We start from the raw sequence: 26,944 nt of genomic DNA, 5'->3' as shown, positions 1-26,944 counted from the left end.
TGTAGGGTCTCTGTTTACCTCACTGTTTCTTTTGCTGAGAAGAAGCTTTTTTTGGTTTGAATCTATCCCGTTTATTAATTCTTGATTTTAATTGTTATGCTATAAGAGTCTTATTAAGGAAGTAGGGGCCTAATTCAATATGATGAGGCCCAATATGATGGAGATTTTGGCCTACTTTTTCTTTTATTAGATGCAGGTCTCTGGTTTAATTCCTAGGTCCTTGATCCACTTCGAGTTGAGTTTTGTGCATGGTGAGAGATAGGAGTTTAATTTCATTTTGTTGCATATGAATTTCCAGTTTTCCCAGCACCATTTGTTGAAGAGGCTAGCTTTTCTCCAATTCATGTTTTTGGCACCTTTATCTAATATAAGATAACTGTAGTTTTGTGGGTTAGTCTCTGTATCCTCTATTCTGTACCATTGGTCTTCCAGTCTGTTTTGGTGCTATTACCATGCTGTTTTTGTTACTGTTCTGTAGTATAGTTTAAGGTCTGGTGTAGTGATACCACCTGCTTCACTCTTCCTGCTAAGGATTACTTTAGCTATTGTGTGTCTCTTATTTTTTCCAGATGAATTTTATGATTGCTTTTTCTATTTCTATGAGGAATGTCATTGGGATTTTGATTGGAATGCGTTAAACCTGTATAATGCTCTTGGTAGCTTGGTCATTATGACAATATTAATTCTGCCTATCCAAGAACAAGGGATATCTTTCCATCTTCTAAGGTCATCTTTAATTTCTTTAGCATTCTGTGGTTTTCATTGTAGAGGTCTTTCACCTCTTTCGTTAGATTGATTCTCAAGAATTTTATTTTATTTTTTTGATGCCACTGTATATGGGGTAGTTTTCCTAGTTTCTCTTTCAGAGGACTTGTCACTGATATACAGAAATGACTTTGATGCATGGGTATTGATTTTGTATTCTGCTACTTTACTGAATTCATTTACTTAGTTTTAGAAGTTTTCTGAGGAATTTTTGGGGTCTTCCAAATATAAAATGATATCGTTGGCAAATAGTGCTAATTTGAGTTCTTCTTTTCGTACCCATATCCCTTTAATTTCTTTTGTCTGTCTAATTGCTCTGGCTATAGTTTCAAGAACTATGTTAAATAGAAGTCATGAAAAAAGGGCATCCATCCCTGTCTTGTTCCAGTTTTTAGAGGGAATGCTTTCAATTCTTCTCTATTTATAATGATGTTGGGCTGGGGCTTAGCATAGATAGCTTTTACAATGTTGAGATATGTTCCTGTTATCCCAAGTTTTTCTAGTGTTTTGAACATAAAGGGGTGCTATATTTTGTCAAATGATTTCTTCTGCTTCTATTGAGATGATCATAGGGTTCTTATCTTTAAGTCTATTGATATGATGAATTACATTTATCAATTTCTGTATGTTGAACCAACTTTGCATCCCTGGGATGAATCCCAGTTGATCATGGTGCATGATCTTTTTGATATGTTTTTGTATTTGATTTGCCAGAATTTTATTGAGAATTTTTGCATCTATGTTCGTTAGAGGTATTGGTCTGAAGTTTCTTTTTCTTTTTTTCTGATGTGTTTTTGCCTGGTTTTGGAATCAGAGTGATATTGGCCTCATAGAATGAGTTTGGAAGTGTTGCCCCTTTTTCTATTTCTTGAAATAAATTGAAGAATATTGGTATTAATTCTTCCTCAAAGGTCTTGTAGAAATCAGCTGTGTTCCATTCAGACCTGGAGTTTTCTTGGTTGGTAGGCTTCTGATGGCGTCTTCTATTTCATTGCTTGAAATTGATCTGTTTAAATCCTGATTCAACTTGGGTAAATTATATGACGTTAGAAATTTGTCCATGCCTTCGATACTTTCTATTTTATTGGAGTACAGGTTTTCAAAATAATTTCTAATTATCTTCTGTATTTCTGTGGTGTCTGTTGTGATAGTTCCTTTTTCATCATGTATGTTAGTGATTTGAGTTTCCTCTCTTCGTTAGCATGGCTAAGGGTTTGCCAATTTTATTTATTTTTTCAAAGAACCACCTTTTTGTTTTGTCAATTTTTTCAGTTGTTTCTTTTGTTTCAATTTCATTGATTTCAGCACTGATTTTGATTATTTCCTGTCTTCTGCTGCTTTTGGTGTAGATTTGTTCTTTCTTTTTCTAGGGCTTTGAGATGTAATGTTAAGTTATTTATTTGTTGACTTTTTTTTCTTTTAAGGAATGAACTCCATGCAATGAACTTTCCTCTTAGTACTGCCTTCGTAATGTTCCAGAGATTTTGATGCATTGTATCTGTGTTCTCATTCACCTCTCAGAATTTTTTAATCTGCTCCTTGATGTCTTTTGCAACTAGTGGTATATTATTTAGTCATCAGGTGTTGGAGTAGCTTTTATTTTTTATTTTATCATTGATTTCTAATTTCGTTCCATTATGATCTGATAGAATGCCGGGTGGTATCTCTACTTTTTTATATTTTCTAAGAATTGCTTTGTGGCATAATGTATGGTCAATTTTAGAGAAGGATCCATCTGCTGCTGAAAAGAAAGTGTATTCGTTCATTAATGGATGAAATATTCTGTATATGTCAGTTAAGTCTAAGTTATTAATTGTATTATTGAATTCTGTAGTTTCTTTGTTCAACTTTTTTTTGGACGACATTTCCAGTAGTGAAAGAGGTGTGGTAAAGTCACCCAGAATTATTGTGTTATGGTGTATTTGACTCTTGATCTTGAGAGGAGTTTGTTTGATGGATGTAGATGCTCCATTGGTTGGGGCATATATATTTATATTTGTTATGTCTTGCTGATGAATGGTTTCCTTAAGCAGTATGAAATATCTTTCTTTATCCCTTTTGATTGACTTTGGCTTGAAGTCTACTTTATTTGATACGGGGATGGATACCCCTGCTTGCTTCCATAGTTCATGTGAGCGGTGTGATTTTTCCCAACCTTTCACCTTCAGTATGTGGCTATCTTTTTCTATGAGATGAGTCTCTTGGAGGCAGCATATTGTTGGGTCTTTTTTTTTTTTAATCCAATCTGCCAGTCTATGTCTTTTGATTGTTGAGTTTAGGCATTGTTTCGTTTAACATTGATTGATTGTTTAGTTTAACATTCAGGGTTATTATTGAGACATGATTTGTATTCCTAGCCATTGTTGTTTATTTTTGGTATTTAACTTGATTTGGTTTCTCCTTTGATTAGTTTTTCCTTAAACTTATGGAACTCTTCATGAATTTGCGTGTCATCCTTGCACAGGGGCCATGATAATATTCTCTATATCATTCTAATTTTATTATATGTGCTCTGGAAGGGAGCACTATTATATTTATACTTTTACACATTATTTAGAAACTGTTTCATTTTTCTGGAATCAAATGTGCCGGGGAATCAAAAGGAAAATCCCAGCTTAGATTAAAACAAACTTTCACTTTGAGAATTTTGAAGTTCAATATAAAGTCAAACTCATAGAAGCAGAGAGTAGAATGGTGGTTTCAGGGACTAAAGGCATGGGAGAAAAGGAGAAATATTGAGAAAAGGTACAAACCTTAATTTTCAAGATGAATAATTATTGGAGACTTAATATACATACAGTCTGTTGACTGTAGCTAATAATTATATATTGAAATTTGCTAAGAAAGTAGATCTTGTAGTCTCACCATATACACACCCACAGAAGTTAACTATGAAAGGTAATGGATATGTTAATTAGCTAGATTGTGGCAATCATTTCACAATGTATACATATATCTAAACACACAATTTTTGTTTGTCAATTATTCCTTAATAAAGTGAGGGAGGCAAAAATTAAGCGTCCTTACTGTGGCTTCTTACATGCCCCATTCTCTACTTAATTTTCAGAAGTTATCTCCTGCAGACTGTTACCTCCAGAATCCCCACAACCAAGGATGCTAGAAATGGAGAAAACTAAAGGATTTGGTTAGAAAGCAGTTTTTGGCTTCCTCACAGAAATAATCTGTATTTATTGTGTCCAATTTCTCAAAAATCAGTTACCCTTAAGTTTTCTAACAGTTTGTTTATATAACTCTCTCTCCACAGAAATGGCTCTTTCCGGGATCACAAATGTCAAGATATTAAAGACCATATTTCTTTTGGGGGTACTAGGGATTGAACTCTGGGACACTTGACTACTGAACCATATTCTCAGCCCTATTTTGTATTTTATTTAGGGACAGATTCCCACAAAGTTGCTTAAATTTCTTGCTTTTGATGAGGTTGGCTTGAACTCGTGATCCTCCTGCCTCAGCCTCTCGAGCCTCTGGGATTATAGGCATGCACCTTTGTGCTAAGACCATATTTCATTTCTGACTTTACTTGACTATTCTTGGCATACTTAAAATTTGAAAACACTCCTTTTTAGTGATGAGAGCATGGGATTGGAAGTCAGAACCAGGCTGAAAATCTTCTTTCTATCACATATTTGTTATTTGACTGTGGGAAGAACTTTGGTGGATTTTTCTCAATATTCTATCTTTGGCTCTCACTCTTCACTTTCTCATTTCAGTCATGCCTATAGCTTCATCCATATTGGCAAACATTTATTGAGTGTTTAACATGTGCCAGACCCCGTATTAAGTGCTTTTCATGTATCAACTCAATCTTTGTAATGATGCCAAGGAAGGTACTGTTATTACATGGAATTTTTCAGAAGAGGAAACCAAGAAGTAGAAATCTGCAGTAAGTTTTCCAAGATCCACACAGTTAATTGCTAGGGTTGAGATTTTGCCTAGATAGCATCTAAGTTCAAAGCCCATACTTTCATCCAGTTCAGTAATCTACACATATGCTGAAGACTCACATTCTCCTTTTTGAAATATAGATATAAGCATCTAGAAAAATCCTCAATGCTTTTCTCTGTTTTACTCTCCAGATTCAATTAATGATCAAATTTAGTTGACCTCATTTTTCAAACATCATACTACCACTGACTCGATTCAGAGTCATTTTATCTTTACCTTGGACCATTGCCTTGTTACAGGCAGACCTCCCTATCTTTTATCTTTTCTAGACCATCCCAGATCCTTAATGTATACATTTGATTAGAGTGTTCCTTTGTTCATAAGTCTTCAGTAGCTTGTCTATTAGATAGAATACAAACTCAACCATTTGTAGTGAGAACCATAGAACAGTGTTATACTATCTGTGGTGAAAGATCAGGGTTAATATTTCTAATCTATTAGGAACTGATACTTTATAAAATTTTAAAAATGGTCACACCCTCAAATGTGCCAATGCCAAATTGTTATAAAATATTTCTAAATCCTTATCCTTGATTTTGTGCTTATCTTGCTGTGTACCACTAATAAGGTTTGCAGACCAGCAGTGCAGTTTTCTGTGGACTGCACTTATAGGAACCCTCTCACAGGACACTGCAAATGAGCAGTCAACAACTGATTATGAGTGTTAAGTTTGTGCTGGTCTTTGTCTTCTTCCAGTTCTTCTGCTGTGAGTGACTTTACCCAGTGGATAAGGTTGTCACGGATTGATGTGCATTGAGAAAATATTTGTGTAGAGAAAAGAGAGACGTAAGACATAGTTGGTCCCTTGACATTATTTCAGTGAAAGAAAAACTTAGTTAGTTATATTGCATGGAAATTCATAATTTACTGAGAGAGTTGGTCAACTGAGTAAAGAATAAAGACAAAAAGAAATTTTATAAGGGAAGAGAACAGAGAAAATTCATGTTTCCAGTGAATCTTGTTTCAATTTATTGGGTAAACTGATTTTCTGTCAGGTAACAAAAGGGAATTTCAAGTAAGTCTGTCCTTAGTGGGTAGGGGGATGTGAAAGAAGACAATTTCAGTTGTATATGTTTTCATCATGGAGAAGTTTTGCTCTCATAGGGGACACATATCTGTCTCTCTTGTAATGCCTGTTAGTGTCCATAAATATCTCCCAAGTTTAGGAGGGCCAGGTCTGCACTGTTTCCTCAGTACAGTTTTTGTATTTTTCAGTCAGTTAGGCCAGACTCTAGAGTGGGGCTACAGGAGAGAGCTGAATAAACTGAGACTAGGGCACCTGTGTCTGTTAAAGCTCTGGGAGGCCTGCAGGTCGGGTACTTCATGAAATTTGTTGCTTAGTAAGGATACACGGGGTTTGTACTTCAAGCATGGAAACACTGGTAGGAGAGAAGTACTACCTTTAAGTGGCTTGTGGGGAGCAAACATAGACATTTTATTATTTGAGGCTAATTTAAAAATGAGCCTGTTCCTTTTTCATTCAGTCCCTGTCCGCTTTTGAGATCATTTAAATACTGACAATTTTAATTCAGTTTAATTTATTAAAATAAAAGTTCAAGAAAGGAAACTTTTATAAATTCTATTATAAAATTGTCAATCTTGAACTTGAAGATTTGAAATCTAATTAATATTTTGGTGTGCGTTATTTGTGTGATAGACTCATCGGCAAAATGAGAACACTGGCCTACATACCACCACCAGTTGGATATTATGGGAAGTAAACATTGGTAGGGGTCTCACAGAAGGATTTTCCTTCTAGTAGAAGAAAATTGTTGACATTTGTACTATTTTTCCCCCCTGCCCTTTCTTTATCTAATTGCCTAAATCATAAAAGTTCATCTGTTGTCCTTTCAGGAAAGGAAGGCATTTTCTTTCTTTTTACTTATTTATTTAAAAATATTTTTTAGTTGTAGATGGACAAAATATCTTTATTTATTTCTATGTGGTACTGAGGATTGAACCTAGTGCCTCACACGAGCGAGGCAGATGCTCTACCACCGAGCTATTGCCCAAGCCCAGAGGCATTTTTTAAGTTGCTTTTGTGTTGTCAAGACATTTCAGCTAAGTTCTTTACTTTCATTAGACTCCCTTGAAAGCATTTGCCAGCATCTTTGGCAGAAGGACCCACAGTCAATAATTCTTGCTTTGATGTGGCTGTTAAACACTTGGATTAGTGATTTCATATTAATGGTAGAAATATTTATGATTCAACAAAGTGTTTTAACTTTGAAAAGGTGATAATGTGGGACAATGATTATATTGGGGAACACATATGATTTGATTAAATTCCTTCTTATTTACCACTTTTTGCATAGTATATATTGCTATATGTTCAGATTTCCTATGGTATACAAAAGAGATTAAATCCTACACATGGAAAAGAAAATCCTTTTGGCACTTGAGGAAAAAAAGCATAAAAGAGACAAGCTAGGTAATAAGATCAACTTTTATTGAGTTTTATACCTTGCACAATTTTTAATCCAATGTGATTTTTTTGAATGCTAAGAAAACAGACTTCCAGTAGAAGAATAATATGGGAAGATGTGCTGAGCCATGGTGTGATATAGTGGCTCTGGCCTCCAAAAGAATGATTTAGCATATTTACTTCCTTAGATACTTTTCAGAAAAATTCATATATTAATTGAGAGAGGATCTAACATTTAAAGTTTTGAAAAAAAGAATCCTTATTTCAACTACACATTCTTAATAGTTTTGCAAATTTAGATTTGAATGATATTAATTTCCTTAATATTTTCTAAATATAAGGTTTAAAAGGTCTAGAGAATAAAAAGAAACTATCACCAAAGTAAGGAAAGAGTATAGCATATTTCAAATAGATAAGAAACTTCTATGAAAGTAATAGGTAAACTTTCTAGAACAAAGTGTTAATAGGTTCTTTCTCCTACTACTTGGTTTAATTCTATTTAAACTGATTGCTTACTGATTTCTCATTCATAATAATAGTATCCTGGGGACTGAATGAACCCAAGCTGTCTTGATATATCACTTGAACAGTTATGCATTTCTGGCTCTCTATTACTGCCTAATATACTGGATCTCATATATTGTATTCCATATCCAGGTGATTTTCTATTTTCATACCTCTTTGTTAATTCCACAGGACTGCATTTTTCACTAATGAATCTAGCTTGAGATTTGCCAAATCCTGACTGACCATATTCATATGCACCACTACCATAACTGCCATGCCTCCAACCTATACCTGATCCATAGTGACGACTTTCACTGATAAATGAGGGAAAATAATTAACTTCAGAACTGTGAGGATCACCACAAGATTCTACTCCTGAACTATGATCTGATTCAGGATGAATGGGAAAATGATCACCTTGATTTCCTGTATCATATTCTGATATTTCAGGAGAAGAATCAGACAACTGATGATCCTTCATCACTCCTTGATAATAAAGAGACTCTCTGGGGCTATCAGTGAAATGGATGGGTACAGACTCATGTGATGAAACAGACCTTCCATGGGCGGATGAGGATTGCCGGGCCGAGTCTTCTGAGTGCCCTTCGCTGTCGCTGGCCTGACTGAAGCTGGGTTCTCGGCGTCTGTCGCCCCGGGAGGTGGACTGCCCCTGCCCCGCGCCGTGGCGCCGGGAGCTGTCCGCTGAGTGCTCTCCGTGGGTTTCCTGCCCTGCCCTGGGGCCTGTTCTTGCGTGCCCATGGGCAGATTCAGCCTGCCTGCGAGAGGAGCCTGTGCCTGAGTGCCTGGTGCTGTCCGCTGCCTGCTGGTGGCCGTGGGCTTGTCTGCTTGCACTGGTGGATCCTGACTGGCCGCGGGAAGACCCGGACCGTCCCTGGGAGGCCTGCTGGCGGTGATGGGACCCGGAGTGCCCGGTGCTGTCCCGTGCCTGCTCCTGGCGGGATCCCTGTCCTCCCCGTCTACTGCCGGATGCTGAGTGCCCCTGAGCAGTGAACTCACCCTCGTCGGACTCGGAGTGCCCAGAGCTGTCCCGGGCCTGCTCGTGGCGGGATCCCTGTGTTCGGCCGGAGCTGGTTCCGGTCCTTCCACGGGAGGAGTCGACGTGTCTGCCGGTGGACGTCTGCCTGTCCTGGGAGGCCCCGTGTCTGGAACTGTCCCGTGCTTGCTCCTGGCGGGAGCTCTGTGTTGCCCTGGCACCGGACTGGCCCCGTCTGCTGGCGGACTCGGACCGTTCTTGAGTGTCTACCCGGTACAGGCGAGACCCGGAGTGCCTGGACCTCTCCCCGGACCGGCCAGTGGTGGATTCCTGGCGGTGGCCCTGTCGGGACCCGGACCGGCCGTGGCCTACGTCGGACTGACTCTCTGAGTCTTGCGACTGGCCTTCGCTGTCACTGGCCTCGCTGTGTCCGCGGCCACTGGCCTCAGAGGAGGTTTGCGGGTGCCTGGAGCTGTCTGGCCCCTGCTGGTGACGGCTCCCCTGTCCTCCCCTCGAGCTGGAGGCTGACTGCCCGTGAGCGGTGTCCGACTGCGTGTGTCTAGCAGTCTGTCCCTGACGCGACCCGGTGTCCCTGGAGCTGTCTCGTGCGTGGCCCTGGGTAGATCCCTGCTGGGTCCTCGGCGTGGACCCGGACCTTCCGTGGGCCGATGGGGATTGCCTGGCCGAGTCTTCTGAGTGCCCTTCGCTGTCGCTGGCCTGACTGAAGCTGGGTTCTCGGCGTCTGTCGCCCCGGGAGGTGGACTGCCCCTGCCCCGCGCCGTGGCGCCGGGAGCTGTCCGCTGAGTGCTCGCGGTAGGTTTCCTGCCCTGTGCTTGCGTGCCCGTGGGCAGATTCAGCCTTCCTGCGAGAGGAGCCCGTGCATGAGTGCCCAGCGCTTTCCGTTGACTGCTCTTTGTCTTGTGTGTGTCGTATTCTTTTTGTTTCTTCTCTTGCATTGTCAGGCCTATACTGTGTGTTTTCTTGAGTCTCCCTGTCCGTATTTCTGTCATGTCTAATGCTTTCTCTTGTGTTCTTGTGTGCAGAAGTTTGTTTTTTATTTGCACCCAATGTACTATGTGTGTTTGATTCTTGAGAATATTTTTCTCTTTCACTCTCATTACTGATAGTGTTTTCTCTTATCTCTCTGACTTCAGATGAGTTAGACCTCTTTTTGTTCTTTACCTTTGTATCATGGTGTTTTTGTCTATGTTCTCTTTCTGTACGTTTGCTTGAGTCACTTCTTCCACGCTCTCCAGACCTTGTCCTGTGTTTGTTTTTCCCTTTTCCTGTTGCGCCTTTGGATCTTGACTTTCTGTCTGTTCTTGAATGCCTCGATGTTCTTTTTCTTTCAATTTCCACATCTTCTTCTCCATCCTCTGTTTCATTTTCATCAAGATGACTATGCCTTTTTCCTTTTGAACTTGATTTTCGGTAATTTTGACTCTTTGTGGAGTCATAATATGCTTGAGCCAGCTTGAATACCATCAGCAGAAATTCTGTGAAATCTATTTTTTCGTTGTGGTCTATATCTAGCATTTCCATGAAGACATCTGCCATGTCAGGGTCATCTGGATTCTGTAAGGAGAAATGATAGAAGGAGATTGTCATATTATTCCCATTGTCAGCTAAGGAAATCAGCATGCATTTTCGTTATATGAACGCTTTTTACGAAAAAACGAAACCAGAGTCTTAGTTGTTTTCTGTGATGTTTTTACCTCATCTTTACTTAGGTAAATTTTGTAGATACTGTGTTTTAGGCAAGTTTTAAAGAGTTAGTATGAAAGAATTTAAAGTTTTGATGTGATAAATGTGTGTTTTTATTATTTAAGAGTCATGATTTTAAATAACAGTTCATGTTTTAAGAAATACCCTATTATTAAACTTGATTTGGGAAGAACAATATATAGAGTAACTAATTGGCATTCATTTTTTAGAAGGAAAGATGTATGTTTCTTTCACTTTGTGTGTTTGTGCATGTACATGCAGTTTACTTAAAGGTAAATGAAAAAAATTTCTACCTCTTTGAAATAAGACTAACTCAGATTCACTTACAAATTAAATGGTTCAAAAAACATTCAGGACAATACTTCGTTAGATCATTGCTGAAGATCAGGAAAGTTCTATTATGGTCTTATCACATAGCTCTTACTTTCAGAATTTGCTGAAACTCTGTTTCCAGAAGTTCCTTCAGCTCTTTTTTGCTCAGAGTTTCAGTTTCTTTATCTGTTTCTGAATATTTTTGGAATAGATCAATGATGGCAATGATGTTTTCCATGATGGTAGACATCTTTAGGCAGTATATGTGAACCTAGAAAGAAGAAATAAAAGTTTACTTATACTTCATTTTTTAAAAAATTGTTTTAATTATTATAGTGATTTTCCACATTTTAAACCTATAGCCCTTATGTAGTCTATCTTTGTAAACGAATGCTGATCATGAAATCTCTTTACTGTCCACCTAGAATTTCATCTACGTAGAATCAAGAAAGAATTTGACAGATTTCCTAAGACTGCAAATTTCTGGGACTTGAACTCATTTGCAACAGTAGTTTTGTAGCTTTATAGACCTTTTTATAAACAGTAAAGTTGCTGAGAAATGCAATTTGCCCGTTGTCAAGGCAAAAACTGAATATTCAATTTACCTTTTTAAAAAACATTTTGTAAAGTTTAAACTATTTTTAATTGGATAGTGTGACTTCAGTAGCTTTTTAATGTTAAAACAAATTTGGTTTTGATTTGTTTTTATTTTACCATTTAAGAAATAACGTGCAGTTATATCATTGATGGTCAAAAAATTAATAAATGTCTCAATAAGTGTAAATAGACATTGATTTTAAGAAATAGTTACAATGACTATATTAAAAACAGGTGAATCTAAAATAGTATAGAAAGCAATGTGAAAGACACGAATGTATATGTAGTAATCAGAATTAAAGTAATTGTGGGCCTTGGATTCTTGGTAAGAGGAAATAGATATTGATCAATTTTAACTGGTTAAATCAAATGTACATTTTGGTAAGTTTGTTCGCTACAAGAATACAATTTAAATCTTCTAAACTATTTTAGAGGAGAAGAGGAAATAAAAGCTCCAGTAATTCAATATAAGTCAGGAAAGAAGAAAAAGAAAAGAAAGAAGGAGAAAACATAAAAGAAGCATGATTAATATAAAGTATGAAATAAATTAGTAGAATTATATATACTTTTATTATTAATTTTAATGTATGTAAAGAAGACCAGATTTTGGCTTTGTAGAAGATTATAAAGACTGAATTTTTAAAATACAGTTATGTGCCTTGTAAAATTTAATATTTTTTTCAGCCATTCTTATTTATGATGGTATTTAAGACCATATCCAAAAATCATTACAATACAAACATTACACAGATTGTTTCAGAGAAAATAAAAAGAGGAAACATTAACTTCTCAATTCATTAAAAATCTCAGAACCATATTAAAAGAAATGAAATTTTCAGTATATTTTTTCCCAAAAATATAGGTACGATAATCTGAAAGGAAATAATAGTAAGTATCGTTCGATGTTTTATTAGAGGAATTTGCAACACTCCTAAGTAAGTTTTATTTCAAAAAATTCAAGTTTGATTTAATATTGGAAAACCAATCAACTACAGAGCTAAAGTAATGGGGAAATTATATAAACCTCTCGAGATTTAAAAATAAATAAATAAACCTTTAAATTCAACATTAATTCTGATTTATAAACAAAACACATCAATTATGTCTGAAAATGTTATAGCAAAAATCATATTTAATGGTAAAATGTAGAAAATTTCACCTCCAGGTTTGGGAATGTGACTTAATATACCTGCTTTCATCCTGTTCAGCCCTGGGATAAAGGTCTTAGCCATAGCAATAAAGAAAAACAATTAAAAAGAGAGTAATTAGAAAAGAAGTAATAAAACTGTCCTTAATTACAGAATGATATTTTTGTATGTGGAAAATCAAAAAGAATGTATAGCTTAACTCTTAGAATAAGTAAAATTATCAGTGTTACTGACTATAAGATAAATATACAAAGACCAATTATACTTCTACATAATAGTAAAACAGTGAAATAAGAAAGGATACTATTTATAAAAACATAAAAAATAGAAAATTTCTAGAAATCTAATGAAAGATCTGTACACAGATGGTGAATATAGAAGAATAGACCTTATTTGTGGATTGAAAGCTTCAATATTGTTAAAATATCAGATCTCCTGAAATTTATTTACAGAGGCAATAAAATTACATTTAAAATCCCTGAAGTTTTTAAAAGTAAAGATTGATAAGATGATTTCTAAAATTGATATGAAAATGAAGAGAACTAAGATTAGATATAACAATCTTGGAAAAGTTGAAGGATATACCAGATAGTAATGTGTATTATAAAGGGAGACAATATGACATTGGTCCATGGCTAAACAAAAGGAACAATGTAAGTTAGTAGTCCAAAATCAGACCCTGTATCACTCTGGGCTTTTGTTTTATGACACAGATGGTGGTTCAGTCAGTAGGGAAAGTGTAACTTCTGAGTAGATTGTTCTGGGTTAAGAGAATTTCCATATGGAATAAAAATAGATCTTACATAAAAGATATAGATTACCTTCAAGACCTCAGGGTAGGTAAATACTTCTTAATAGAACTCGAAGTACTATTCATAAAATGATTAGAAAGTTGGACTGCATTAAAAGTAGGATTGTCTTTTCATTTAAAAATTACCTTTAAAGGAGAGAAGGACAAGCCATAGAGTGGAAGACATAAATAGCACATATAACCAATAAAGTGCTTTGTCTTGAATATAAAAATAACTCCTATAAATAAATAAATACAGATAGCCAACAGAAAATTGGGTCTCTGCCACAGGAACTTTACAGAAAAGAATATCCAAGTGGCCAATAAATATATAAGTTTTCAGCCTTGTTAATCACTAGGGAGATACAAATTGAAATTATACTGTGGAACTACAGTATACCCACCAAAATGACTAAAAAGATAAAAAGGAAACTTGGCATCAGCAAATATTAGGATGTGGAGAACTGAGGTCTTTTATTTTCAGCTAAAGAGAGTATAAACTGGAAGAAACATTTTGAAAAATTTCTTGGTAATATCTGAGAACCAGCAGTTACTTCTATCATATTCCCCCCAAATCATATATACATGTAACTAAAAGTTTCACACAAAATGCTTATAGCTCTGTTATTTATAATACCTCTTCAAATAGAAACAACCCAAATAATTATCATTAGAAAAATGATAAATTAAGTTGTGGTATTTTCATGTACTATAATAGAGGTGGGACTAGGATGATAGTGGTGAAGGAGACAAATGGAAGTGGACTTGACATGTTGCTTAAGCAGAGCTGACTGGACATGGTAATGAATCAGTGTGGTGTAAAGACAGGGTATCAAAGATAAGTTAAAAGTTTTTGGATTCTACAAACAGATATTTCTCATGATTTTTTATTATTTCCATTTCTCACCTAAACTACTATAGTCTATCAACTTAATCCCACTTTTGCATTCCTATAACCCTGTTTTCCACATAGCAATTTAGTGATCTTTTAGAAACATTACATTATTTTACTCATCCTGATTAATACCCTCTAGTGACTTTTCATGTATTTAAAATAATGTATAGAGGCTGGGGTTGTAGCTCAGTGGTAGAGCGCTTGCCTAGCACGTGTGAGATACTGGGTTTGATCCTCAGCACCACATAGAAATAAATAAATAAAATAAAGGTATTGTGTCCATCTGCAACTAAAAATATTTTTAAAAATAAAATAATATATCCACTCTATTATGCCCACCACCTTAATTTGGGACTGGGATTTGAACCAAGGATGCTTAAGCACTGAGTCGAATGCCTAGCCATTTTTATTTTTTTGAGACAGGGTCTCGATAAGTTTCTGAAGCTAGCCTTGAATTTATGGTCATCCTGCCTACCTCTGGAGTTGCTAAGATAATAGGCATGTACCACCACACCTGGCTATTATGACCCTTTTTACTTGGCCTCTACCTGTTTAGCTCTCTGATATCACCACATACCACTATTCCCCTTTAAAAATTTGCTGTAGGCTCCTTTTCTAATTTGAAATAAGTTTTTGCTTTAGAATCTAGCCCTTTGCCTTGGTTAGTGTCTTTCATCTTTAAGATCTCAGCTCGATGGAGAATCTCATCCCAGTTAGAAAAAGTAATACTAAATGCTGGCAAGGATATAGAGAAAGGGGAACTCTTATATACTGTTCCTAGGAATGTTGGTATAGCTATTAGGGAAAACAGTATGGAGTATCCTCAAAAAACTAAAAATAGAACTACCATGTAATCTAGCATTCCCAATACTGAGTATATATTCCGAAGGTAATGGAATCGGTATGTCAAAGAGATATCTGCCTGCCCATGTTTATTGCAGCACTATTCATAATAGATAGGCTGTGGAACAAAAGTAAGTATCCATTGATGGATAATGGATATGGAAAATATGGCATACATACACAGTAGAGTATTAGTCATAAAAAATAATGAAGTCCTGTCATTTATGGCAACATGGATTGAGCCTCAAGGATATTGTAGTATGTGAAATAAGCCAGTCACAGAAATAAAAAGACCACATATTCTCACTTATATGTGGAAACTAAACATACAGTTAGATAGGAGGAATATTTATATTTTATAGCACAATAGGGTTACCATAGTTAACAATAATTTGCTTTATGTTTCAAAATAGCTAGAGAATGGTTTTGAATGTTCCCAACACAAAGAAATGATAAGTGTTTGAGGTGATAGGTATGCTAATTACTTTGATTTAATCATGGCCCATTGTATATATGTATCAAAATATCATATCTACCCCCAAATATGTGCAATTATGTGCCAATTTAAAAAAAAGAAACTTTATTCAATAGGCAAATAAAGTTAATTTCCTAGAAAGGTCCTCCTTGGCCTTACAATTTAAAATACTCTCTTCCTCCTATTACTCTACCACTCTTTTATTTTCTTCATTGTTCTTGACATAATTTGAAATTATCTTATTCATTTATTTATTGTTTACTGAATGTCTCCCCCTACTAAATGTAAGCCTCTCAGAGTAGGGAGTTTATATAATTCACTTCTGTAAAAACCAGTGCTAAGAGCAGCTCTTGGCAAATACAAAGATAGATGATGTATATTTGTTATATGAATGTATAAGAGGACAGTCTAACAACACAAAGAGATCATTGAACGTCCCATGGAAAATAGATTTTGGCCCTCATTTTCTTTCTATATAGAAATAAACTTTTAGTGATAGTGACACCAAAGATAAAGGAAAAACCCCAAACACCAGTACTTTTTTTTCCCTCAGAGTACACATTCATCCAGATTTCCACTTTGGTTAACACTAAGTAGGCAAAGTTAAATGTATTCCTCTTACCTGTTCACAAGAAGAGCAAATAGAATGCAGCTGAAGGAGCTTGCTGGGTACTGAAGTCTGATTAATGGCCTTTTTATAGCAAGTCCATTCAGGGAGGAGCCACCCTCTGTGGGATGATCTGATTCATTCTTAACCAAACCCAGATCCACCCATATCTCCACCTCTATTTCTCCAGTGACATATGTTTACTTCCCAACATCCTCACGTACTCATCTGTACTTGTTTTAGCAAGCTTCAAATTTGGGTTTATATAAGCCCCATGTATTGGAGATTTTATGGAAGAGTCTGATTGTTTATTGCAGATTCTTTGTGTGCAAGACACATACCTAGTTTGTTTGTTTTTTTTTTTTTTTTTTTTTTTTTTTTGGTGATCCCTACTTTGACTTTGATAAATACCTGTTGATAAATGTACTTCTTGATCCTTGTCTCTATAAGGGTACACTACAAACTTTTTAAAAACTGAAGTTCAATCTGTGATAGAAAAACATCACTAGTGCCTACCTCTCCCTTTTTAATCTATGAACTCCATCTCTGGGTAATGAGAGAACTTGCCATAAGATGAATGCTGATATTCTAGAAATTATGATGAGTGAAGAAGATAAGGCCAGTTTACTTTTGATTTTTTCAAAAGAGCAAGAATGTGAGTTCTTGTGTTAGAAGTAGTCAGTAGGAAGAGCCTGAGTTTATTAGTCAAGAATTATTAGTCTAAGTTAACCTTGTTTTTAATGTTATTATGTTTGGGGATCAGAGACATGTTCTTCTTTATACAGTTGGTTTTCTGATATTCCAGAATAACAAACTCCCCAGTCTCTCTCTCGATAATCCATACCACTATGTCGAACAGATTGCATCTCAACTTGGATGCCCCTTATTACTTTAGTCTACATTGGTCAAAACAATTTATTTTTGTGTTCCCTACTAGAAGTCAACATATTGATTAATAGCATCCCCATCCACTGAACATCTCAAACTAGACAAAGTCATTTTTCATTTCTTCCTTTCCTTTACTTCCCTGCCCATGTCATTTCTACCCAGACTTAAAATATTCTTTATGCAGCTTACTCTGTCTTCAGTGCTGCAATTTTAGTTCTGGACCTCACTAGCTTTCATTTGGGTATTTGTAAAAAGTATCATAACTAGACTTTTTCTTTATTAGTTTGCCAAATTCATCTTTCAATCTTAAAATGTCATTCCATTTGCTGGCTGAGTTCTAAACTTTTACTTGACATACAAGCCCCTTCACAATAGACATGAATCCATTTCTCTTACTACCAGACTATTATGGAAAACTCAGTCTAGAAGGATCGATGTTCTGTGGATAATCTTGTAGTGGTCCACTCTTCAAAAATATCTCCACGTGTTCTCCTCTCTGTCCAGAGAGTTCTTGTCTATACATGGTCTCCTCACTGGCCTGAGAGCCCCCCAGTCTCTACATACTTTCCTCATTACCTACATACTTTCCTCACTCCTTAACTTATCTCCACCTTTAATGCCCTCCTGAATCATCACCTTGTTCATAAAGCCTTAACTTACATCTTCATTTAAGTTGCTATTCCCTCACACGTTCTGGATATACTTTTCTTATAGCGCTGATGATATTTCAATCATCTATTTATGTGTCTGAAACCCCCAGCTCCCACATTTTGTATTCTTACTCTGGCATTGACTGGATCTGAATCATGTTTAGCATTTTTGGACCCTATAAAAATTACCAGGGACATGAGCAATTAAGAAAGGGGTTGACAATATTGTTTAGGTTCAAAGAAAAATATGTCTGAGATTTCAAAAGCTTTAATGCCCTCATTCCTAATCTTATTAGACTATCAAGTCTTCTTTTTTGGAATATCAGTTAACATTCACAGCATATAGAGATCTGATGGTCACTTTTCAATAAATGTATGTTTTCATTTTTTCTTCTTGGGTTTAATTGTCTTTGTGTGCCAGTATAGTTATTGTCTCCTACCCTGCTAGAATAATAATAGTAATCTATATTGTGTATTCATTATATACCAAGAATGTGGTAAGATTTTGCATGTATTCTAATCTTCAGAACAATCCTGTGAGGTCATTATTATTATCTCTTATTTAAAGATGAGAGAACTGATGGTGATAAGGTAAGCAACTAGGATTCAATCCCAGGTCATTCAGACTCCTGTTCTCACATTATTTCCACTATATCAGGTTGCTCTCGGTATGAGCTTTTTTCATTTCTTTTGTTAGTTTTATTTATATTTGATATTTTTAAAACAGTGGTTTCTCTCAGAGTGCCCCAAGTCCTAGGTGAACTTACCTGTGGAAATCATTGCAGGAGACTAGACTATCCAATGTAAGAGAACTTAAGATTAATAGAGTACAAGAGTGGCAAGGATGAGAAATCTGGACTCTGACATTTTAATGGCCAGAAGGCCCAAATCTTCAAATTCATATCAATTTGGAGAGTAGTCATTAATGGTCTGTTCTTTTGATCATGTCATAATCATTATATTTCATCAATAACTTGAATGAAAGGGTGGACAGATGGCAAATATTTTTATGACTAAGGATGCAAGAAGATTTTAGCATGTTGTAACAATGATTCACATTTAATAAAAGAATATTTCTAAAACAAAATAAAATCCTGACTTTGGTTCTAAATTAAACTTCATAAAGACAGCTTAAAAGATATGAATAAAAGAAGTAATATTGTGGCAAGAGCAGCGATGTCATAGCCAAAAGGGTAATGAGTGCTATTGTAGACTATAAAAGAGTACATTAACTAGAACAAATGGTAGTGTTCTTAGTTCAGCATTTATCAGATTGTTTCTATACCTCTTTGTTCTGATGATCACTTTTCAATAAGAATATAGGCAACTTGATATGTGTTTTGAGTAATGCAATTGGGAAGATTGAATGGATAGTGGTAGGAAGAACCAAGTCAAATGATAGATGGATGCATGATATAATATCTGTCTCTAGTCATGTGAGTGGCTGTAATATAGAAAAGAAGTCTACTCAGGCCACATAATTCCACAGCAGGTAGAACTCAGAAAAATGGGTAGAACTCATGTGAAATCATATTTGGAGCTTGTATAAGTGAGTAAATTTTTAAATAGAATTGTTTAAACATAAAAATAATTATCTGTGGAGATAGTGAGTTCCTTTTCATTGCCCAGAGAATGTTGAACTGGTCGGGACCTTGGCAGTCAATCCCCAGAGAGACCTTATTCTTCGTCTTATTGGTACCACACAATAAAATGCTTTCAGAAATGCTTTAGATGCTTTTAGTTACATATTGTAGCTGCCAGAATTTGTTAAGGGGTGAAGAGAACTTCCCAAAGGCAGGAGTTATTGACAAATCATAAATTACAGGATTTCAATTACAATCATTCAATTGGTTGTCCCTCCCTTTTCCTATCCAGTGGGCTGGAAAGGCATTATGTTGCCATATGGCCTCTGGGCTGCTGATGTGGGTCAGGTTGTCACGATTCAAGGGATCAACCCTTTGAGATGTATGACTGAGGCTGTAGGAGTGAAGGGGAGTTGGAATTTGTGGTTAAGTGATTTCCTATAGGAGCTGTAGTCATCTCTTGGGAGGTGCTCTTTTGGGGTTAGAATTCTTCCAGATTGAATATTCTCTTGGATTCCTGGGCCTAGTTGAAGTGGATATTCTTGCCTTTGCCATTCAGTGGTGGAGCAGTATTTGATGAGAATACCTTTATTTGCTGCTTGAATTTCCAAGGACAGTGGTGGGGAAAAATATTGTTGATTCCACGCAAACTTTTCAAATTGCCCTCAGTGCTCTCAGACTTTATTTTCTTCAGCCTCTTCTCTCTCCCCATCACTCTCTTCTCTCTTCTCTCTTCTCTCTGTCTGTATCACAGAGAGAATCAGAGAGAGAGACAGGTAAGTGATGTAGGGAAATGAGAGAGAGAGACACAAAGACAGAGACTTTTCCAGAGATAAGCAAGCCATTTTATGCCAGTATGTATCATCTCTGTTTTTTACATGCCCAACATGTAGGTACTCAGGTAGTTTTATTGAGGTATGGAAGAAAGGAAATCAGAATGGCTGACAAATTAGAAATTGAGAATATAACTGAAGTAAGCCTGCAGTATAGGTGGTGGTGGTGGTGATGGTTGTATGTATGACACACATGTTATTTTAGCTTCCATAGATGCAGAAGTCTCTGAAAACACACACACACACACACACACACAAATTCATAGTGTGTGTGAGAGAAAGGCAGACACAGAGAAAACAATGTTCAGAGGTGAGTTTTATGAATAGTGGAGAGATGTTCTTCAGGAGTGCTTATATCAATAAGGGTATTTTTTTCCAAAAGTCATGCGGGTTTATTAAATCCTTCAATTAAAACTCCTGAGATGGCTCGGGGTATTCGAGAGTGTGAAGGGAGGCATATCTGTATAGTAAATATGAATGTTTTCTCTAACAATTAAGGACAAAAAGTATAACAAAAATAATAGAAAAGCAATTAATCATTTCATATGGTTAAGGGGAAAAGCTTCATGAATTAATTCTTGAATGATTATGAACAGATCTTTGGGTGGCTGTATCATCAGCTAGAACCAGTTCAAGCAGTAAAGGATGGATCATTCATCAGTTCAGGTCCCATGGAAACAGTAAGGATTGGTCACAGAGTGATGTAGCATCAGAAAACTGGAAAAAAGAATTCCAAAATGAGCTAGGAAAGAGACATTATAGTGATTTCTGACTGAAGGCTTTCCAATATTATGTTCAGACAGGGTCTAGCATAGGTCAGTAATTACAGGAGAATGTGGAACATCAAGAGAGGTTGGAACTTAAAATATGCCCCTACTCTCCTTTCTCACCTTTCCCCTTTATGTATAGGTATATTACAGATACATAGAGGACAGGCAGATAAATAATAATATATTCAGGGCTGGGGTTGTGGTAGAGCGCTTAGTGGTGGAGCGCTCGCCTAGCATGTTTGAGGCACTGGGTTTGATCCTCAGCACCACATAAAAATGAAATATATTGTGTGTCCACCCACAACTAAAAAAATAAATAAATATATATATATATATATATATATATATATATATATATATATATAAAGAGAATATATTCTGAAGGGAAAATATATTTCTGCAGGTGACTAAGGGAAATTCAGATTAAGATATGTCACGGTGTTCAGGGATCATTCATTCATTCAATAAACATTTGTTGCCAACTGATTACTTATCAGTCACTGTGCTTGTCACAGGCCTGTAAATAAAGAAGGTATGCTCCCTGTCCTCAAAGAATTCATAATCTGATGAGGAAAGTGGCCATGTAAACAATGTGATATATGTTATAACGAAGGTATCTGTAAGTTAATATAAGACAGATGAGGAAACAACTCATTCTCTTTTAAAGTGGTCAAGAAGAGGTGATATTTGAGCTGAGCTTTAAGGAATATATTTATTGGATTGTGTAGGGGAGGGAGATGGACCTTAAAGACCGTATAGAAAGTCCTCAAAATCAATGACAAGTGATGTGGATATTATCTTATTTATAGGGATAGCAACTGAAGTTTTTTTCAAGTGGAAAAATAACAGAATCAGATTTATATTCAGTAATAATAGCTGATAGGACTATGGTGATGGATTGAGTTGGATATAGACAATTGAAATAAAAGAGAAGAGATATTGAAGTCTCAGACTAAGGCATCAGTAGTGGTACTGATCGGAAGAGACATTTCTACAAGCCGAACTTGGTGATGCTCTGGATGTGGGGAATGATGGATGGTGAAGAACAAGAGGCAGTAGGTGAGAACTCTGTCAAGCCACTGTGTTGTGCAGATTAGAGAGGGTCAACTCAGTAAAATTGGGTCTGACAGGTGGACAAAATTTAGTAATGGAAAAACCACAAACAGGAGGTTTAGATGGGCAGGCACTGGGAACATTGGTGGGTATCAGGAATTTAGGGCTCATTTCTTAGGCCAGGATTTTAACAAGAGGGACTGAAGAACAAAGAATCACTGAAGGACAAGGAGCCAGGCAGAGGTCTTGTTATCATTTGAGAGGGATCAAAGCCAGATTAGCAGCATAGGTGATTTGATGCTTATTCATGAGTTTTAGGTAACATCTTTAAATTCCTTTTACTGTAGGTCAGTATTTGTTACAAATGATAGGGACCCTCACTAAAATTCTAGTACCTGTAGGCCTCTTTATCTATTCAGTTCTTACTCTTTTTTTTAATCAACTTGGATTTTATTTCCCCCTTGTAAATCTTGTGGTTGGTTATTCATCCATCACTACTTACCACCTACACCTTGTAGATTGGGCAGATAGTTTGATTGATAATCTCCATGATTATTGGTGTAGCCTAGAACCAAACTTTGACTATGCAACACCCCTATTACACAGATGTAGTCAGGGGAGGGCCCAGAATAGTGTATGTGGCTTAGCTGTGGGGCCAGAAGGGTTACACAGTCTGATAGTCTGGGAACTAGATGAGTTTAGAAGGCGAACATCATGACCACTCTGAGGTTATATTGACATGCTAGTTATAATTACAGCAAGAAGTTAAAAAAACAATCGAGGACCTTAAACCACTATATGTCCACAGAATCACTGAGTGAAGGCTCCAAAGTCCTTCAAGTGTGACTTTTGAGATGAATGATGCTCTTTTGGTTAACTCATAGATTCTCACATTAATGGTGATCTTGTTGAGATATAGGCAGACTCAGTTTGTTAATATTTCTACTTGTTTATCAGTGTCCCCTAAAGTATGATTTTCCCAGTTTCTTCAAGCAAAGAATCTACCTCTTTATCTCATTCTAACATTTTTCTAATCAGGCCATCAGTTAGTTAACCCTGCAGAGTATACTGTGACAATATTTCATTTACTTGTGCTTAAAGTAATTAATAGAAAGCTCTTTACATTTTTATCCACAGTATGGATTTAATTATCCTCAAGTAATCATTTTTAAAAAATTTTTTCATGAAATTCCTAATTATAAGAACTTTCGAGATGAGGTGCGTAAATGGTTGAAGTCATGTAACACTATGCTCATAATATTGGTACCCTAATTAGTGCCAAGTGGTAACAGCACAGTTTCACAAACTTCTCAGACTTGCCTTTGATTACTGGCTCCTCCAGTTACCAGCTCTATGACTTTGAGTAAATTTCTTAATCTCTCTTGGTCTTGTTTCCTCATCTTTGAAGTGAGTACAATAATACCTACATTGCATGATTCTTGAGGGTATTAAATGAATTATATGTCAATGATCTGGCACTTTGCCTGGCATTGTAGCAGATGTTCAATAAATGACAATTATTAGTATTACATAACTATGAACTCTTACAGAACTGATATACCCAACGTGAGGCACTCTTATTTTGAACAGTTTTTTTTCATGTCCATGTGGTCCATCGAAAAGGAGGAGCAAGAAATGTACATCTCTTTCAAAAACGTTTTCTTCAAGAGTTAATTGCCTTTCCACCAGATTATGGAAGTTTTTGAAGGTCCTTCAAGGTGTAGTGTGATCTGTTGAATACCTTGCTAACAACTCTAGAATATCTGGGAGAAGGTTTTCATCTGTTTTAGGAAAAGAGTAGGGGAATAGGAAACGATGAATATAAATACTACTCAAGTTGATGGAAATTGCTCTAGGTACATTTATTTATTTCTTGCCTCCACTGTATACATTCCACTTTATTCTGGCAACGGTCCCTGATTTTCACTTAGGAATCCCCAATTGCCCATTCTTACTCTGTGATTGGTTTGGTATGTGGGATCTCCCTTTGACCCTAAAGATGAAGAATGTTGCTTGGATATTAGTGGGCAGGGGTGGGTGGAATATCTAAAGCAGAGCGAATCTCAGGACTCTTGTGGGAATCACCAGTAAAGAGATTCTTCCCCTGGATCTCTGAGAGATGTTTCATGGGCATCAACAAAGAAGTAGAATTGCTAGATGGTGTACTTGATTTGACTTGATATTTGAACATGTAGGCAGAGTTTGTTGCAGCCATCTCACAACTATATGTCAACAGCCTATCTGAATATGAAGTCAACAGAGAGGAAAGCAGAGGTGAGGGACTGAGAAACTCACCTGAACTTGATGATATCCTTTTGAGTTTCAAATTGAACACTGGTAAATCAACTCTATTACTTTTCAATTTCATGAACCAGTAAGTTCCCCTTTTCAGGTAATAAAGTTTGAATTTTTCTGTTACATCAGGTGGAAGTAGAGCTAACATAAAGTTGTTATTTACTTTTCCTGCACTCTCCAAAGTATAAAAAAACATAGCAAGGTCACCTGGGGCATGTTAAAAAAAGAGTGGTAACAGAGAAAGGGGAGAAAGAGGACTCACAAGCCCTCTTCTCTGTTCTTTCATATTTCTTCTTTCCCTCCAAATCAAAGGCTGAACCCAAACCAGTCACATTATGTATTTTTAAGGATAAATTTCTTTGGAGGCAAGGCCAGGGTTCTCTCTGAGGAAAATAGGGGTCTGGCCCTAGAAACTTCTGTGTAAAGTTGAGTGTGTGCTTGTTGGCCCAGCCCTGTGCAGCATTGCAAAGTATCTGGCAATCTGAGCACCATTCTCCTTTAAAAATTGATTAAATATTTCCCTGCCTTTCTTCTCTTTATCTTCTAAAGTCAGAGATCCAGAACCCATGTTTTCTTAGGTCTCTGCTCTTTTATTTCCTCTATTCCTTCACCAAAGATGCTTTCCCCTACTCACAGTTTTGAGAGCCTGAAAAATTAACCCTTTCTAGGCTTGGGCCCCATTTTTTGCTGACTCGAGACCATCAGCTATACACACACACACACACACACACACATAAATATAATACATATATATTGAATATATGTTTTAGTTCTAGGTGTAGAGATTTGAGTTATATACCTTACTTCATGGTACTTTATAATTATTGGTCTATGCAGATTCTTCTTTGGAATAGTTGATTAACAAACTTCTTTTCTTCATTCTTTATTCCATCCTTCTGCTCCCCCCCACTAGACAATGCTTCGAACAAGTTTATTGTATCTCTCTTAATTTATATGAGTTGATGTAAAATATACATTATTATTTTTATGTTAACATAGTTTGACTTTTACTAAGTGCAATATATGGTAGATCTCATTCTTTTTCATACTTTTTTTCACTCAACATCCATGTTGCTCTGTGTATATCTGGTCCACTGCTTATTACTGTGCCATTGTTGTGCGTAAACTCAGTGTATCTATGCACTTCCCTGGTAATAGAGTGTTTCCAATTCCTCAGCACTAAAACAGTGTTGTGATGAACATACTCTCTGTCTCTCTCACTCTCACTCACATATTTATTTATTTATCTATTATGGATCTCTGAGAGATGTTTCATGGGTATAAACAAAGAAGTAGAATTGTTAGATGGTATACTTGATTTGACTAAATACTGTTAGATTACTTTCCAGAATAGATTTACTCTCCTACTAGAAATATATGAGGTTTCCATAAACCCACATCCTTGTCAACAATTACAATTATCCAGTTTCCTAATATTTTCCAGCCAATATCACTGGTATTTCAGTTTTTATTTACCTAATTAGTGAGTTTGAGCCTCTCTATGTACATTCCTAAACCATTTACCTGTTTTGTAAATTGCCGGTTTAAATACTTTGTCCATATTTCTCTTTTCTTTCTTTCTTTCTTTCTTTCTTTCTTTCTTTCTTTCTTTCTTTCTTTTTTTGCTTAAGAGGTGTTCCTTGTACGTTCTAGATATTAATTAATTAGTACATTATTGGTTTTAGACATTGCAAATAATTTCTTCCAATCTGTCATCTGCGTGTAAATTTGTTCATACTGCTTTTCACTGAACAGAAATATTTAATTATGATATAATAAATGTCACATCTATTTTTGTACTATGTGTACATGTGAAGTTCTGTCTACAATATTCTTTCCTGCCCTGAGATTACTGTTTTCCTATATCTTCTCCTTTTTACTTTGTTGTTTTAAGTTTCACATTTAGATCTTTATTCAGTTTGGAGTCTACCTTTGCATGTGGTTTTAGGTAAAGATCCACTTTTTAAAAAAAAATCTATGGTTTTAGCTATGTTTGCAACTCTATTAACATTTATCCTTGGATTAGGAGAAGATGGCCGCTGCGTACGGGGGTTGCTGAAGTGCTGAGCGTGGTGCTCAAAGCAGCGGCTTTAATAGAGATTTCGCACAGTCACTGTTAATCTGTAGCAGACCACTTTGCCAAGGAGCAGGAAGAACATAGAAATCGAAAAAGAGACGCTTGGATGCTCAGAGCCGCGGGCGCTTTGCTCCCATCTGCTTCCTCTTTCGCTTCGCTCCGGGCGGAGAAGCTGAATGTGTAATCAGCAGTGGATTGTAAGTACCCGAGGCAAAGAAAGCTCAGTGCGCCCCGCCTTTTTTTTCTTTTTTTTTTTTGAATATTTTTTATACAGGGAGAGTTTGTGGATTGGGATTGTTGGCGGGGCTGTGGTTTCTGTGCCGAAAATCCACTCCGCGGGAGCCGCCATTTGCTTTCTGCTTGCTGTCTTGATGGCTCTGTATACACTGTCCGGCAGCCGCACCTAGAGGTTGGAGCTGGGCTGCGTGCCGAGCCCTGTCCTCCGAAGGCTGGACTGCAGCCTCGAGCGTCTCGGTGGCCTGTTCGCCGCTGCACCTTCGGGCAGAGCCTGCTCTGGGGTCGTTCTGCACCCCCCTGCCAGGGGACCCGTGCTCCGGAGGAGGGGGACGGAGAGCCACGGCGGCAGCCGCTTGGGCCCCTGGGGCCGGGCACCAGGCTGAAGAGCTGCGGAGGCCAGGGCGGCACTGCTAAGGTCACAGACAAGCGCGGCGCTCGTGAGCGTGGGAGGTGACGGCGGCAGGGTTTCATTTCTAGAAATCTGGACTGGAAACAGAAGCAGCAGTTTG

At 36.8% G+C, this 26,944-nt stretch overlaps 1 protein-coding gene and 1 non-coding gene across 2 annotated transcripts in view; both read right to left on the bottom strand.

Annotated features, from left to right (window-relative positions):
- The window catches only part of Hrnr (hornerin), a 110,828-nt gene that overhangs the window by 45,291 nt on the left and 38,593 nt on the right, over positions 1–26,944 (bottom strand). Inside the window, exons 4-7 of the mRNA XM_048814943.1 lie at positions 10,807–10,965; positions 8,905–10,232; positions 8,427–8,787; positions 7,689–8,372 (exon numbers count right to left, since the gene is read on the bottom strand). Of these exons, the coding sequence (XP_048670900.1) occupies positions 7,689–8,372; positions 8,427–8,787; positions 8,905–10,232; positions 10,807–10,965 (2,532 nt within the window). The remainder of the gene's footprint in view (positions 1–7,688; positions 8,373–8,426; positions 8,788–8,904; positions 10,233–10,806; positions 10,966–26,944) is intronic.
- On the bottom strand, positions 3,185–3,291 carry LOC125620311. The gene has a single exon (XR_007351924.1). It is a non-coding gene; the product is annotated as a U6 spliceosomal RNA (small nuclear RNA).

This window comes from Marmota marmota, unplaced genomic scaffold (assembly GCF_001458135.2).
Source record: "Marmota marmota marmota unplaced genomic scaffold, marMar, whole genome shotgun sequence".
Lineage (NCBI taxonomy): Eukaryota > Metazoa > Chordata > Mammalia > Rodentia > Sciuridae > Marmota > Marmota marmota.
This window is presented reverse-complemented; position numbering and strand designations above follow the sequence as displayed.